Below are 13,882 nucleotides of genomic sequence, written 5' to 3'. Positions count from 1 at the left end.
TTTTAAACAATAAAATTCATAAGATTATATATATTTTTATGGTTTGTATTAATTATTCTTTAAAATTTTTATTTTAAAATTAAGTTACAAAATGTATTATACAAGATTTATATATCGACTGATCGATCACAACGCCACTTCAAATGCGTGGCGTAAATAAGTCTTTAAAACCTGTTGATAGTCTTATGATTGTTGTAACAATAGTAAAATGTAAGTGCAAAGTTTAATATGATTCCCGCGTTTATATATTGTTTTAGAAAGTGAATTTAATCGAATTATAATAAATTTTCGCAATGTGACATTTGTAATAAAGTGAAAAACAATGGAGCAAGTGTTTTCTGTTGCTGGCAAACTGTCAAAAGTGATCAAAAATATGCAAAAATGTTTACAATGCACAATTTGGTAAGATGTAATTAATGTACAAAGATTTATAAAATATATGTGATAAAATATAAATTTTAAGATACGACTCTTATCAATTTATAATGAAATATAATTTATCTTGAAAAGTGTATGAGTATAGGTTAAGTTTGATTGTTCACATTTTTTTCATTCAGCTTCAAATGAAATACATTTCATTAATTTTGTAAATCATATTTCTTATTTTTATTTATATCATACATGTTTTCCTATTAGTTACATAAATTAAAAGGTTTATATTATATAACAATATTGAATTAATATATTACTTTTAAATTTACTTCAATTTCTAATTGATTTTTTTATCGTGTATAGCAATACGTATACAGTATAATATATTTTACTTATTTATATTTATTATACTTTTATTACATTTCCAATAAAAAAGTTGAAAAGTTATAATTAATAAATAAAATTAATGATAGAAGTAAATGATCAATAAATGAAATAAATATTATGCATTTTGTTCATATTCTTCTTATAATGTTATATTATTAATAGATCGTATTATATGTTCGCATATGAATACCGGTATCAAATCTTTTATTTTTATGTTTTTATTTTTATATTAAAATGTATTGAAATATCACATAAAATTTAGTTTCTCATCAGAAAGATAAAATATTTTACTCATTAAATTTGATAACAATATTATAATAACTATATTACGATATATAAGATGTTCTAGTATAGAGATACGCTTATAATAATTAGAGATAGATAAAATAAAATATTATATAAAATAAAATCAAATAATATTAAATGAATATACAAACTGAATAGATTTCAATTTTTTTTTTCTTTAATGAAATCCTGAATTTTAATTTTTGCATTTGATACTTATTTTTTAATGTACAAAAATAATGAAATATTTACGCTTTAAATATAAAAATTCAAAAGTTATTGCAAATTTTTCTAAATTATTTAGAATGTATATTTCTGCAAATTTTCTTTGAGATTTTTGCATTTCTGTTATATATTATTCCAAATTATATATTATAATATATATAAGTCAATCCAGCTAATTTCAATCAGTGTAAAATTTATTTTGTTATTGATAATTATTTAGCGATTAATATTTAACAAATAATATTTGAAATCTGTTTATGTAATAATAATGTAATGTATAATCTCTTTATTCTTTTTTTTTTTTATGTGTTTTAGTTTACAAATAATATCAGATCCGGTAAAAACACATTGCGGACATCGATTCTGTCGTATATGTATTCAACCAGTGATACAAAATAAAAATGCGCTCTGTCCACTGTGTAATTGTGCCATACAGCGTCGCAGTATTTCAAAAGATGAGAATACGGCGATATACATCAAAAAATTACAGAATATAATTGATGCAATTCAGTTAGATTCAGGCATCGATAGTAAGTAAAAATACGCTTTATTAATGAAAAAAAAAGCATTTTTTAAAATGTTATCAGATATCTTGTTATCAGATATCAGATATCAAATATTTATAAAATATTAGATTTCTGTGTTATCATTAATATTTTGTGAAAATTTTAATTCTTTTAAAAAAAACACAATAATTATTTAATAATAAAAACGATATAGAGAATTTTATATATGTGTTTTTAAACATATGAAAAAAAATTTAATCAAGTTGAAAATGCTTTTCTTGATAAATTAATACTGAAATTAATATGAAATTAATACTTGAAATTAATATGAAATTAAAGATAAATATATTTTCAATGAATGATTCATTCCTATCCGGCCATTATACATATATGAAATACACTTGTGCACGAACTTGTATCCAATATTTACATAACTGTATATTTTAAAAACTTTTTATGCAAAATTCTTATATCATAAATACAAATGAAATTCATAGGAGAGATATTAATACAACTTTTTAAATATATCTTTTTGCATTTTAAAAAATTCTTGTAATTGTAATTCAATAAAAAGAGATATCTTCATAAAACTTTTTTTTGTATAATATAAAACGCACTGTTTGACTTGAAATTCATACTTTTTCCTGATATCATTCAATCATCATATCAATGATTCATTACATCGTGACATCATTATGAACACTTGTCTATTTATAAAAATTACACGTTAATTCTTAAACATTTTTTACAGTTGAAAATTATTTGATCGCATTATAATTACATTGAAAATACAAAATTCTAATTATAAGAATTAAAATATAATCTCTTGTTCTCATTTCTTCTATAATATAGATTATGGATTATAGAAAATCAAACATAATATTTTCTCCGATCGTTGAAAATTGTTCGATGAAATTAAAATCGGTGTAGGCTTCGAAAAACTTGGGAGCAAGAAGAAATATCGAGTAGAGGCAATAAATATCTCAGCATGGAGCAATACGTTTAAAAGGAACTAACGTACATTCGCGATAAACTTTTTCTCTACATCCTAAGAAAAACATGATGCTTGAAGTACATGTATTGGTACATGCTGCCACAACATCATGCTCGCTCGGGTCAACTATCCGTTTCAAGCGCAGATATCAAAGGTTTTAAAAATTTAAATCCCAATGTTCTTTGGTATCGTAACCCTTTTCCGCTGTATTCAAAAATGTTCAATGTTTTACGAGCACTTGTGTTTTACGTTCTTGCATACGATCGAACGAAATTTACCGTGTTTTAAAATTTTACCTAAATTTTCTTTTCTTCTTCTTTTTCTTCTTCTTCTTTTTGTATTCAACTTTCATATCATTCAATCTTCGACGTAATCAAGATAATTTAATTAAATCAGGGATAATTAGATTTTTAAAAAATTCAAAGATCACATATCTTGGTATATTCTTTCTTCCTCTCTATCTTTTTATAGTATCAAAAAAAGAAAAAAAATTCATTTTCGAAATTGCGTGAATTCTTATAGAAAATATGTAATTATTTCAAAGTTATTCGACTACAAGTTCAATTAGACAGATAATATGCGCGTTTATATGTAAATTAATATCTATTTCGACTTCACTGGTAAACTAAGAGGTATGGTCTTCCGTTTCGCGGGTCAATTTTCAAATGTTCTTTGCTGTGGCACACTACTCTCAAGTCTGACTTTTCCCAGATGCATTCTCGTGCTTACATTCTCCTCTACATAGACGCACAAATACACGCGCTCGAGTTTCCGTAAAGCCAAACAAACCCCCTTGAAACTAACTATGGACTTTGCTGGTTGGAAAGAGATTCCGAGAGACATATACAGCTACGTTTTAGATATACAAAGCTGGTAAATTAATTCTTGAAATTTTCTCTAATTTTCTCAAATAAATTTTCAGAGGGAAATTCTACGGAATACTTTGGTGAAAATTTAAAACACTCTATTTGACGCTTATTATCAAAATTTCGTTCCCGCCTGAAATCGCAATTAAAAAATTCAACGGCTTCCTCTCTACTTTGATGAATTTAATAAAAATTCGTTGAAAAAAAATTCCATCTCTATTAAAAATTAACACCGCCGTGATAAAGAATAAAGATATAAAACTTTAATTCAAAAATCAAAACATCCCAACATCTTTACTTTGCGTAAACTTTTATTTCGTTGTGCATGATCGAAAATTTTCAATTTTCATTTTAAAAAAAAAAAAAAAAGATATCTTTTACTTAAAATTCACATTCACAGCGCTACTTCGCATACTTCGACGAAAAGTGAACTCTCTCTCCGTTTCGAAATATCACCACAAACTTTATACTTTAAACCTTTTTCAGTAGTGACTCATTTATCAGAATTAAACACGTGCGAGGCTTGGTCGAACAACACCGAATCAAACACCGAGGTCAAACCGAGCTGCTCTTACTCGAACGAGACTCGTCAAAGGATACAACCGATCGACAATAACGCCAATGGTAGAAGGAAAAGGGTGCGAAAAAAGTCGCAGAAGACGGTGCAAAGGAAGAAGATCGTGGGCCAGGAGAGCAACAGCATGACGAGATACTTGTCGAGATGCGAGCTGTCCGGCATAGAGCCGTTGGAGGCGTCGAACGATTACTCGGGCGAGAAATCGTTAGAGAACAAAGTGTGCAGCTGGCTGGACACTTTGCCGGGGAACGAGAATTTGCTCGATCCTAATCCAGCCACAAAGGTGGAACACGATCTGGACGATACACTGACGATGTCGGTTTCCGAGAACGATGAACAGGGAAAGAGGATAGACACGCAAGAGGACGTCAAACACCCGTTCCAACCTATGTGCAGCGATACCGATCGATCGACGATCAAAGAGACTCCTCGAGAGAGTTGTTCCTCGAGGAACAACGAGGGCGATAAAAAGGGATTGGACGAAAAATCTTCGAAAAGGAAGGTGGGAGATTACTCGTCGAGGATGGACTTCGACGCGTCTAAAGCTGTTAAATCGTGCGACGATGGGAAGGACGAGGAAAAATTCATCGAGGTGCAGAGAACGTCTCCCTGCGACATGTTGCCCTCTATGCACAAGAACTGGTCCTCGGTGGCCAAGTTCGGCAAGGAGATGCGCGCGAAGAGGAAGAGATTAAAGTCGTTGGACGTGAGCATCGAGAACAGAGGTAAACGTCGATCGATGGACGAGGCGAACGAGGTGGACAAAGAGAAGGTCGAATTGCTGGTGATAGGAGAGACGAGCAATGGGCGAAGGGGAAGTAATGGTAAATGCGAAAAGTCGAATGTGGATAGGACTATCGTGGACGAAGAATTCCTCGAGAAAAGTTCGATAGCAACTCGTTACGACGGTGTTGAGGCGGAAGTTGAGTCGTCCTCTCAGGTGCAGGTCCGGGATTTGAACACCTGTCGGACGTTGAACGCGATCGTCCTCGATGCAGAATCGGATGAGAATCGTCGAGTGGAAGGGAGCAGGGAGGCGGATAACGAGGAGAGACAAATAGTGTTCAACACGCCTGTTCACGATCGTTCGAAGATATTTTCCCAAATGACACCGGAAGGATTGAGCAAGGATGACCAAGATCGAGCGAATCTGGTTGACGAATCGGATGAGAAGCGAAGCTTACCAGCCCCGACGAAAGGGAACGCTGCCGCGGTGGACGAGCCGTGTCGTTCCACGCCGAAATTTCAAATCTCCACGCCAGTGGGTCGTAAGAGATTGTCGTTGAAAAGGCAGGACGAGGATTCGAAATCAAGTAACACCTCGAATACGAACGTTGACTCGCGATTGAACGCCGTCAGGCGAGACTTGAATCGTCAAATCGAGGAAGAGAATGCTGATACGGGGAACGTGGACGGAATAAACGGAAGAGGGAAGCGTATCGGTGATGAACGAGTGAAAAACATAACATCGAACGATCGCAGAAGGGATAAGCAGCGTAATGCGTCTCTGGTCACGTTTAAGAAGCTGGGGAAAATTTACAAGCGGGACAACGAAGGGAGGGTGAAGAGGGCCGTCTCGTTCTTTTATTTGGGCGGAACCGGGAAGGAGATGAGCTATTATCCCGGCCTGCACACGCACAAATCGTGCAATCTCGTTGCCACGTGTAACGTTGAAGAAGAAGAGGTTAAGAGCGGGAGCAGTATAGTGTCGACAGCGGATAGATGTGGCAGCAACGTTGAAAATATCGAGGGGAAAGTCGGCGATCGAACCGTATCTGAAAATCAAGAAGAAGATGCACCCAGACGAATTTCGAAAGAGGTTACGGCTCGTCCGACAACCAGCAACGCGAATAAATCTTACGACGTGGACGTGCTCTTGGTATCCTCGGACGACGAACCGTCGACCCCACAACCCCCGATTCCCAACTCCGGTTCCTCGTGCAAAGACACTGTGAAAATATCGTCATCGTCGAAAGACTGTTCCTTGGTACGATTTCTCTCAGTGTCGCCTCCGATAGACACTCTTCAAACCCAAAAACTGAACGAAGACGAGCGAACCGAACCCAAGCCCGCGAAGAAGAGGAAGAGCAACCTTGTGAAAGTGAACAAACAGCGATCGTTCGCGTGTATCTCGCCGCAATGCGGTTCTTCTTGCGCGCTGTTCGAAAAGAAGAAAGGTTCGAGCGGGAGTCGGAGAACAGAACATTTCCACGAAGCAGAGAAGGAAAGTTCGGGGAACGGGGGCGAGGAGGATGACTCGAATCACAGTGTGTCGTCGCAGACCACGTGCATCAGAAGTACGATAGCCGAGGTGAAAAATTCATCGAGAAAAATTAATTCGAACGAGAAGAATCGGTCGTCGAATCCGAGCAGCAAGGACACCGAGGTTATCCAGAATTTGAATCGGGACGTGGTGAAAATTTACACGGAGAAGATACGAGAAAAGGTGTACAACAGGATCGTGTTGATAGACAGTTCGGAATCCGAATCCACGGACCTTGCTTGCCTGGACAATAACGATAACGATCGTCCCGACGCCTCTCCGAAAATCAAGAGGAAACGAACCATCTCCCTCGACTCTGCCGACGAAACAGATTTGAACGCGATTGTGAGCAACTGGTGCAACGATGGGAAGCTCGACGAGAGGTGTAAAAAGAAAGGAAAGCTTGAGAGAGATATTCTTGATACTCCGAGCACGTCTAGGGATAATTTATCGACGAAATCTTTGGGTAATTATTTAGAAAAAGGGCTTCCTCTCTGATGATTTTTCGAAATGCTTGTACAAGTGCAAGATTTCGCAACGAATTTTTCTTCGGACCGCTCCTCTTCTTTTTTCCAAATATAATTTTGAAAACTCGAAGACCGAGCGGCGGAAAGGAAAAAAGTTGTCGATTTCTGCGAATGAATATCGAAAAATCATCGAAATTGGGAAGGAAGCCTCTGGACAATTATCAATCTTCTTCTCCTCCTTTCGGATCACGATAAATCGGTGAACAAGCCATCCACGTTGTTTCAGACCTGGTGGTTGGCAAATTTGGAAAGGAGAAATCGAATTTCTCGACCGGGGCCAATTGGACGAGGAAGTTGGAGGACAGGATGGCGCTAGTTGTCGACGAGGATTCCCCTGATTTTTGCGCGGTAATAGATAAAGTGCAGAATGTGCGGAACGGAACGATGGAGAAACAAGAGAAGACGGCGGAGAATCTGATGCATGATAACTTCGACGACGTAATTGCGAATGTGAATACGGCAGATCTGATGGCCGATTTTGGTGATGGAAAGGGGGACAAATCTAGAAGGGGGGAATGTATGGAGGAGAAGAACGATTGTGAGAGAAAATCTAAACACGCAAAATCGTGTAGCGAAAAAATTCGATCGTGGAACAACGAAATTCTACATAATAAATGTTCCAACGGTTCTGATAAAGAAAATAGGAACAGAATGGACGTGTCTGATGGTGATGATAATGAGAATCCAGTATGTGTAAATGTGAGTAATAAGAGTTGGAGGAAGGATAGGTTTCAGGAAAAAATGAGAGTCGAATCGTGTAGTAAAGAATTGACAAAGACATTGATAGAGAATCTAATGACTTCTTCTGATAAGAGGTTCCAAATGAATAACAGTGCGAATAGTTCGATGGTTAAAGATATGCACGATTATGATTCATTGATGGCCATCACTCAAGATGATTTGATGATTAAACAATTCGAGGAGGATTTGTTTGGTAAACCTTCTAAGCATTCTAATGATACTTTAAATAAGGAACAGAGGACTCCAAAAAGCTTGAAGAAGAATAAAAAATGTTTAAGAGAGAATGAAAAGGTTAGTTTGCAAACATTTTTTGTTAATTTTATATTAAATGTAAAAATATTTAATTTGTGATTATGAATGTTGGAAAATATTTTATTGATATTTTTTTGTTAGAATTTTAATGATAAGCAAATTATTAGAGATTTCATTTGTTTTTTAAGAAAAAGAAAAATTTATATCGATCATTTTAAATATAATTTTACATAGAACATTATTATTCTAGAGTTATCATAAGTCTGAATAATTTTTTTTTTAAAGATATAACAAAAACTTTTAAAAATCGTCATGCATTTAAAAATTATTTGCATAAAAAATGTTAATAAAGAATCATGATTCAATAAACAAAATTCAAAAAGATTTGCTGCAAACGAGATAAAATTTTCTCTAGATTGTAGAAAAATCTAAAAAGTCGGTATGGAAGCTATCCAAAGTTTTATGAGATCTTTCTTTGCGTTGTAACAATGTCTGTGTCTACTGAACTTTTTCTGTGAACTCTCTTAAATAACTCTCTTAACCCTTTCTCGACTCGGTAACCTTGCTTTTAAATAATTCAAAATGTTTGGAAAATTTTTTCGTTTAACATTATACCTGTTATGTTTTTAACCGATAACTTATCATACACTCGTCACTATTCATTCCGCCAATTACGGGATAAACAAGATTCTGCATTCTCAAAAACTCATTCCATGCTTTAGAATATCCAGGACGTTGAACACTCGGGTGAAGAAGACGACATTGTTGAGAACACTCCTAAAGCAAAGAGGAAAAAGTAAGTAACGGGAGTCTCTCGTAACGTCTATTCTTCTTTAACTTCTTTAAGTTTTGAGAGGCACATTATTCATTTAATTAAGTTCATTAATCAAAATGTAAACACACGTTTTTTTTTTTTTTTTTTTACCAAATCTCGTCGAAAATTCTCTAATTACTCGAAGATATACTGTCTACAATTCCAAATTTCCTTTACAGAGATCTGTAATTAGGATATTAAACGTCTTAACGATTTTAAATTCTCAATGTTCACCGAATAAATTTTTCTATGAAATACTATTTCATACAAATCCTTTTCTTCATCGTCCACTTTTTAGATTGGAAGCAATCATCAATTCGCCGAGGGAGAGTTTGTCATCGATCTCGAAGACCGTCGAAAAATCAGCCTACGTCAGAACGCCATCATCGATCATGACTACCGGAAGCAACCTGGCTAGCACCCCAAGCTCAACGACCAATATCCAACCACTTCATCAAAGCACCCCTAAAATGGAGCAATTTAAAAACATATCTGTTGGCATCGCAAAGCGAATTTCTGTCATGAACGAACAGACGAAGAACACTGTTCAAAGAATTGGTAGTCAGAAAAGTGCTACTCAGAGAAGTATATCAGTTCAGAATATCAGTCAAAGAAGTATCGAGCAGAGGATCAATATCCAAAGAAGCGATTTTCAAAACACTATTCAAAGAAGCGACGATCAGAGGAACAGTGATCAAGAAATTAACGTTCAGAATCCTAGTCAAAGGAACAACGATCAAAGAGGCATTGATCAGAGAAGCATTGTTCAAAACGAAATCGTTCAAAGGAACAATATTTCCTCTCAGAGGACAATTGTTCGGAATACCGTCACGCAGAAGCTCTGTTTCGTGTGCAGCGGTCTGGTATCGTCTGACATAGAGCAAGTGAAGACGTTGGCGCAAAAAGTGAACGCGAAATACAGAATGCAATTCGATCACGAGGTGACACACGTGATAGTGAAAACGGACAAGGACAATAGCGCTAACAAAACTCTGAAATATCTGCAGGGAGTAGCCCATAAGAAATGGATCGTGAGCTTTGATTGGGTGATCAATTCGTTGAAGGAGAATAGATTGGTGAACGAGGAACCGTACGAGGTTGTAGATTCCAGAACTCTTGAGGCTGGTCCTCGAAGGTCACGACTCAGGGAGAAGGATCTGTTCACTGGGTTCGTGTTTTTCTGTAATGGACCTTATGATAATGTTTCTGTGCAACAGTATCAGGTAAGTGGATTCTTGGAAGATATTTTACAGTGATCTTTTCACACCGTGACAGATTTACGAGGATTTTAAATTGTAAATGTAATATACTTGAGGATTTTTATTAACTCGAGTTCATAGCTTATATTTTGTGAAATATAGAATAAAAATAGAATGCTATTAATTTAATTCTAAAATTGAATATCTTAAACTGTGACTGGTGTAGGTCTGTGATAATATATACAATAATACCAATCAAAGATTAAAATTAAATATTCTAAAATTGGATAATCTAATTTAAATCTAATCCAAACATGATTGCTTTTAATTCATAATGATAAAATTGGATTATAAAGTCCAGTTACTTGGTATATCCTTCACATTGCAATATTAAAAAATGTAAGATAAAATTTTTACTTCCAGTTGGAAGCAAAACACCTTTGGATCAAATTTTATCTTATTACTTTTGAACAACTTGCGAAACTCTGATCTGATAAACAACGTTTTTATTTATGTTGTCTCCGCCATCCAATCTTGCTATATTACTTCAACTTGAATCCTAGCCAAGTTTTAGAGATATCTTCTCTTTTCAGGACATGTTACGCGCTACTGGTGCCATTGTGGTCCAGTCTCTATCTGCTCTAGCCGCTGAAAAAAGTCGGTTGAGGATCATCATGATCCAGGCGGACATGTACGAGTACGAAATTATAAGTAAGTTATATTCTTCTTAAATTGTTCGTAATTACAATTAAAAACGAGGATAAACAAGGAATTGTTTCAATGATTAAAAATATTATTTTCATGTTAAATTGAAAATTACTAAAAATTGTTAGTTAATCTTTCTATTCTTGAATTAATTAACATTTACAAATATTAGCCTATTATTAGATGAATTAGGCTATTATCATCGAAAGACATTTTAAAACATTTTGATCATCTTATCTTTAAAAATATTGGGAATGATCATCTCGATTATTAAGATTTTATGCTCTATGCTTTATGCTCTATGCTATATTAGATATTAGATACCAATTTTTCTTAAATTTAATAATTTGTTTCATGATTTATCCATTCGGAAAATTTTCTTTAAATAAATAAATTACAAATTACATGAGGTCATATAGCAAGTTAAATCCTTCATTGAATATTTTATTATTATTTTTTGTTAAAAATCTTTCATTTTTGTTTATCAATATATTTGAATAATTTTGAAAAAGATTAGATCAAATAATATTACTCTTCATCGCTCAATATTTCTCCAAATAGTATAATATTCTATAATAATGATTTAAAATTTTTGTTTTTCTTTTTTTTTTTTTTCTTTCTTTCTTTCTCATAGAATGGTATAAAATGGTTCATGCCGTATCAATCGTCCACGAATGGGTAGTCGAATGTATCAGTCAATACAAACTGATATCATTCTATCCATATCTGCAGGAATTATCACGAGAGGATGTACTCGTACTTGGTTATCCGGAATATCTTCTCGAAGAAGAGGTTGACGAGGACTCTGATAACTCATGTGATGTATCAATGTGATATTCGAATCGGGTTCATTTGGTTTTAATGTAATTTCACGCTGACTCTTTTATCCGTTTCTGCTCGAATTTGTGTTCAATTTACTTCAGTGCCAAATCTTTCTAATCAAAATGTACGTATGTATGATTTAGTTTAGAATTCTTATTATTCTTTCTAATTAGAGACTCATGTGAGAAAATATCAATAACAAATAGAGTATTTAATTTTGCAGTAAGATTATTTGTTACAGTGTGGTTAAAACGTGAACTGATTTGAATATAAGAATTTATTTACAGCTTTTTATGAAGTTGGTAATGTGAATAGCATAAACAGTATTGTTTCACTAGTATCAGTATTTTTATTATATATTATCCATTGATAATAATAGTTATGGAAGTTATACAGTTCTAATTTTTGATTAGAAAGTAAGTACTGATAATTGATTTCATTTTACATACCACAAGACATGACAAAACAAATATTTAAACAGATTCATTAAATTAATAATTAGATTTTCAAGTTTTCATCAATAACTCCATCAATAGTATTTTTAATCATGCAACAGTTATAAAGATTGTCCATATGATATTTATATTAACTTATATAAATGTACAAATAAAAATTCAGGCTCATAGTAAAAAAAGAACTTGAGAAAAGAACACTATCTAACCTCCTAGATTTTTATATAATATAATATAAAACTCTTTTCATCATTTAATTAACAATATCAAACTAAATTTGAATTAAGTTACACATTCTAATATCTCTATAAAACTCTTTCTATCTTCAAATGATAATACCAGCAATAAGTTCACGCTTTATCCACAAAGCGCAAAAACATTGAATCTTAAATGTGCATAAATACAATTCTTCTTTCCATTTACATAATTCCCTCGCACAATGCTTAATCATCAGAAATCATCCTCTAAAATTTTCTAATTACACCAATCCCACGATATCCATCCAGAACCAATGGATACATATATGTAAGGCGAGGTGCTTAGAACGTGCAATATCATGATCATGGATGGGTTTCAGGGGCTGCGTGTTGCGAGGGGCATTCAGGCACTCACGTATTCACAGATACACCCGAACAATATTGATTTGCCCGGGACCACCTGTAGCCAACTCTCGTCCAATGTTCTGATGCATACACGCGTACGCACACTATGTCGGTGGTTATGAATCTCGTCTAATTGCGAGTAGGAATAATCACTGTGTCGGTTGTGCTCTTTCTCTCTCTCTCTCTCTCTCTTTTAGTGCACTTCAAGTACCTTAATCGCGTCTCATGTGAGAGTAAAAAGTTAATCGTTGCGACAGACATCGATTGTATTTTGCATTTCTTTCGAAAAAATCTGTCTTTTTTTTTTTTTTTTTTTTTATACCTCTGTCATATCATTCGACGTCATATCTCGCATCTTTAATTTTCGACGACTCTCCATCGCTTCATGCGAAAGAAAAATTATCAAAGAGAAGGAATATTATTTGCGCGATGTAAGTTTAGTTTCGTTATGCATCGCAATTTCCTTGCTGCGGTGTATACGAGCAGATATCTTGCATCTTTAATTTTCGATCTGTCTGTAGAACTTGCTGTTATTTTGTTTCCAAAAAAAATATTAAAAATATTTAAGAAGATGTAATATTAGCATAACGTGAACTCGTTTTCTCAGACAGATCTCTCGTAGTTTCGATATTTTTGACGAGATGTTATTTTTTTTTGAAAAGAGAAGAAAAAATTTTGTTAAATGTTGATTTACAAAAATATTTTATGTTTATTATTATCGTTAATCTGTTCGTCGGAACAAAGAGGATTATGAATAAATTTGTGCACGAGATATCTTTGTGTTTCAAAGGAAAAATAAAACATATCTTGTGTATGAACATGACATTACGCTATGAGACACCAGATAGTTCATAGATGCGAAAGGATTAAATAACGTTAAATGGCTAGAAATGAAATTTATTTGCACATAATGAGGAAAATAAACGTGCCATTTAGCAGTGCTGTGCGTGATGATAAATTCATGATCATTTGTATGGAATATATGATACCGGAAGTGTTGTTCTGGTCTCAGTTTGATTAAATTGTTGATTAAATTGTTATTAACTGTACATCGTAATTCTCAAGTAGTTTCTATTTTCTAGATTTAAGAGAGAGAAAAATATATACATAAAAACTTCATTGAAATTTTGACAAATATCGAATGAAGTATTTTTTTTAATTTTGCTCCCTTAAAGAATTTTCGAATTTTTAAGAGCAAAGGAATAATAAATGTATATGTATTTTTTTTAAGTTTTTTTTTTTTTTTTTTTCCAATGTTCCAGAAGAGCATTTTATATCATTGTACAATTTACA

At 33.6% G+C, this 13,882-nt stretch overlaps 1 protein-coding gene across 1 annotated transcript; it reads left to right on the top strand.

Moving 5' to 3' along the window:
* Positions 1-161: 161 nt before the first annotated feature.
* Positions 162-12,169, top strand: LOC100867025 (uncharacterized). Its single transcript, XM_003697691.4, has 8 exons — positions 162-402; positions 1,585-1,799; positions 4,122-6,941; positions 7,229-8,034; positions 8,718-8,791; positions 9,108-10,032; positions 10,602-10,719; positions 11,348-12,169. Exons 1-8 carry the CDS (start codon positions 323-325, stop codon positions 11,545-11,547), a joined length of 5,238 nt encoding a protein of 1,745 aa, XP_003697739.2. The 5' UTR covers positions 162-322; the 3' UTR covers positions 11,548-12,169.
* The last annotated feature ends 1,713 nt before the right edge of the window (positions 12,170-13,882 follow it).

The sequence above is a fragment of the Apis florea genome, unplaced genomic scaffold (genome assembly GCF_048593485.1).
Source record: "Apis florea isolate Af1SG1 unplaced genomic scaffold, ASM4859348v1 contig_1615_pilon, whole genome shotgun sequence".
Taxonomy (NCBI): Eukaryota; Metazoa; Arthropoda; class Insecta; order Hymenoptera; family Apidae; genus Apis; species Apis florea.
This window is presented reverse-complemented; position numbering and strand designations above follow the sequence as displayed.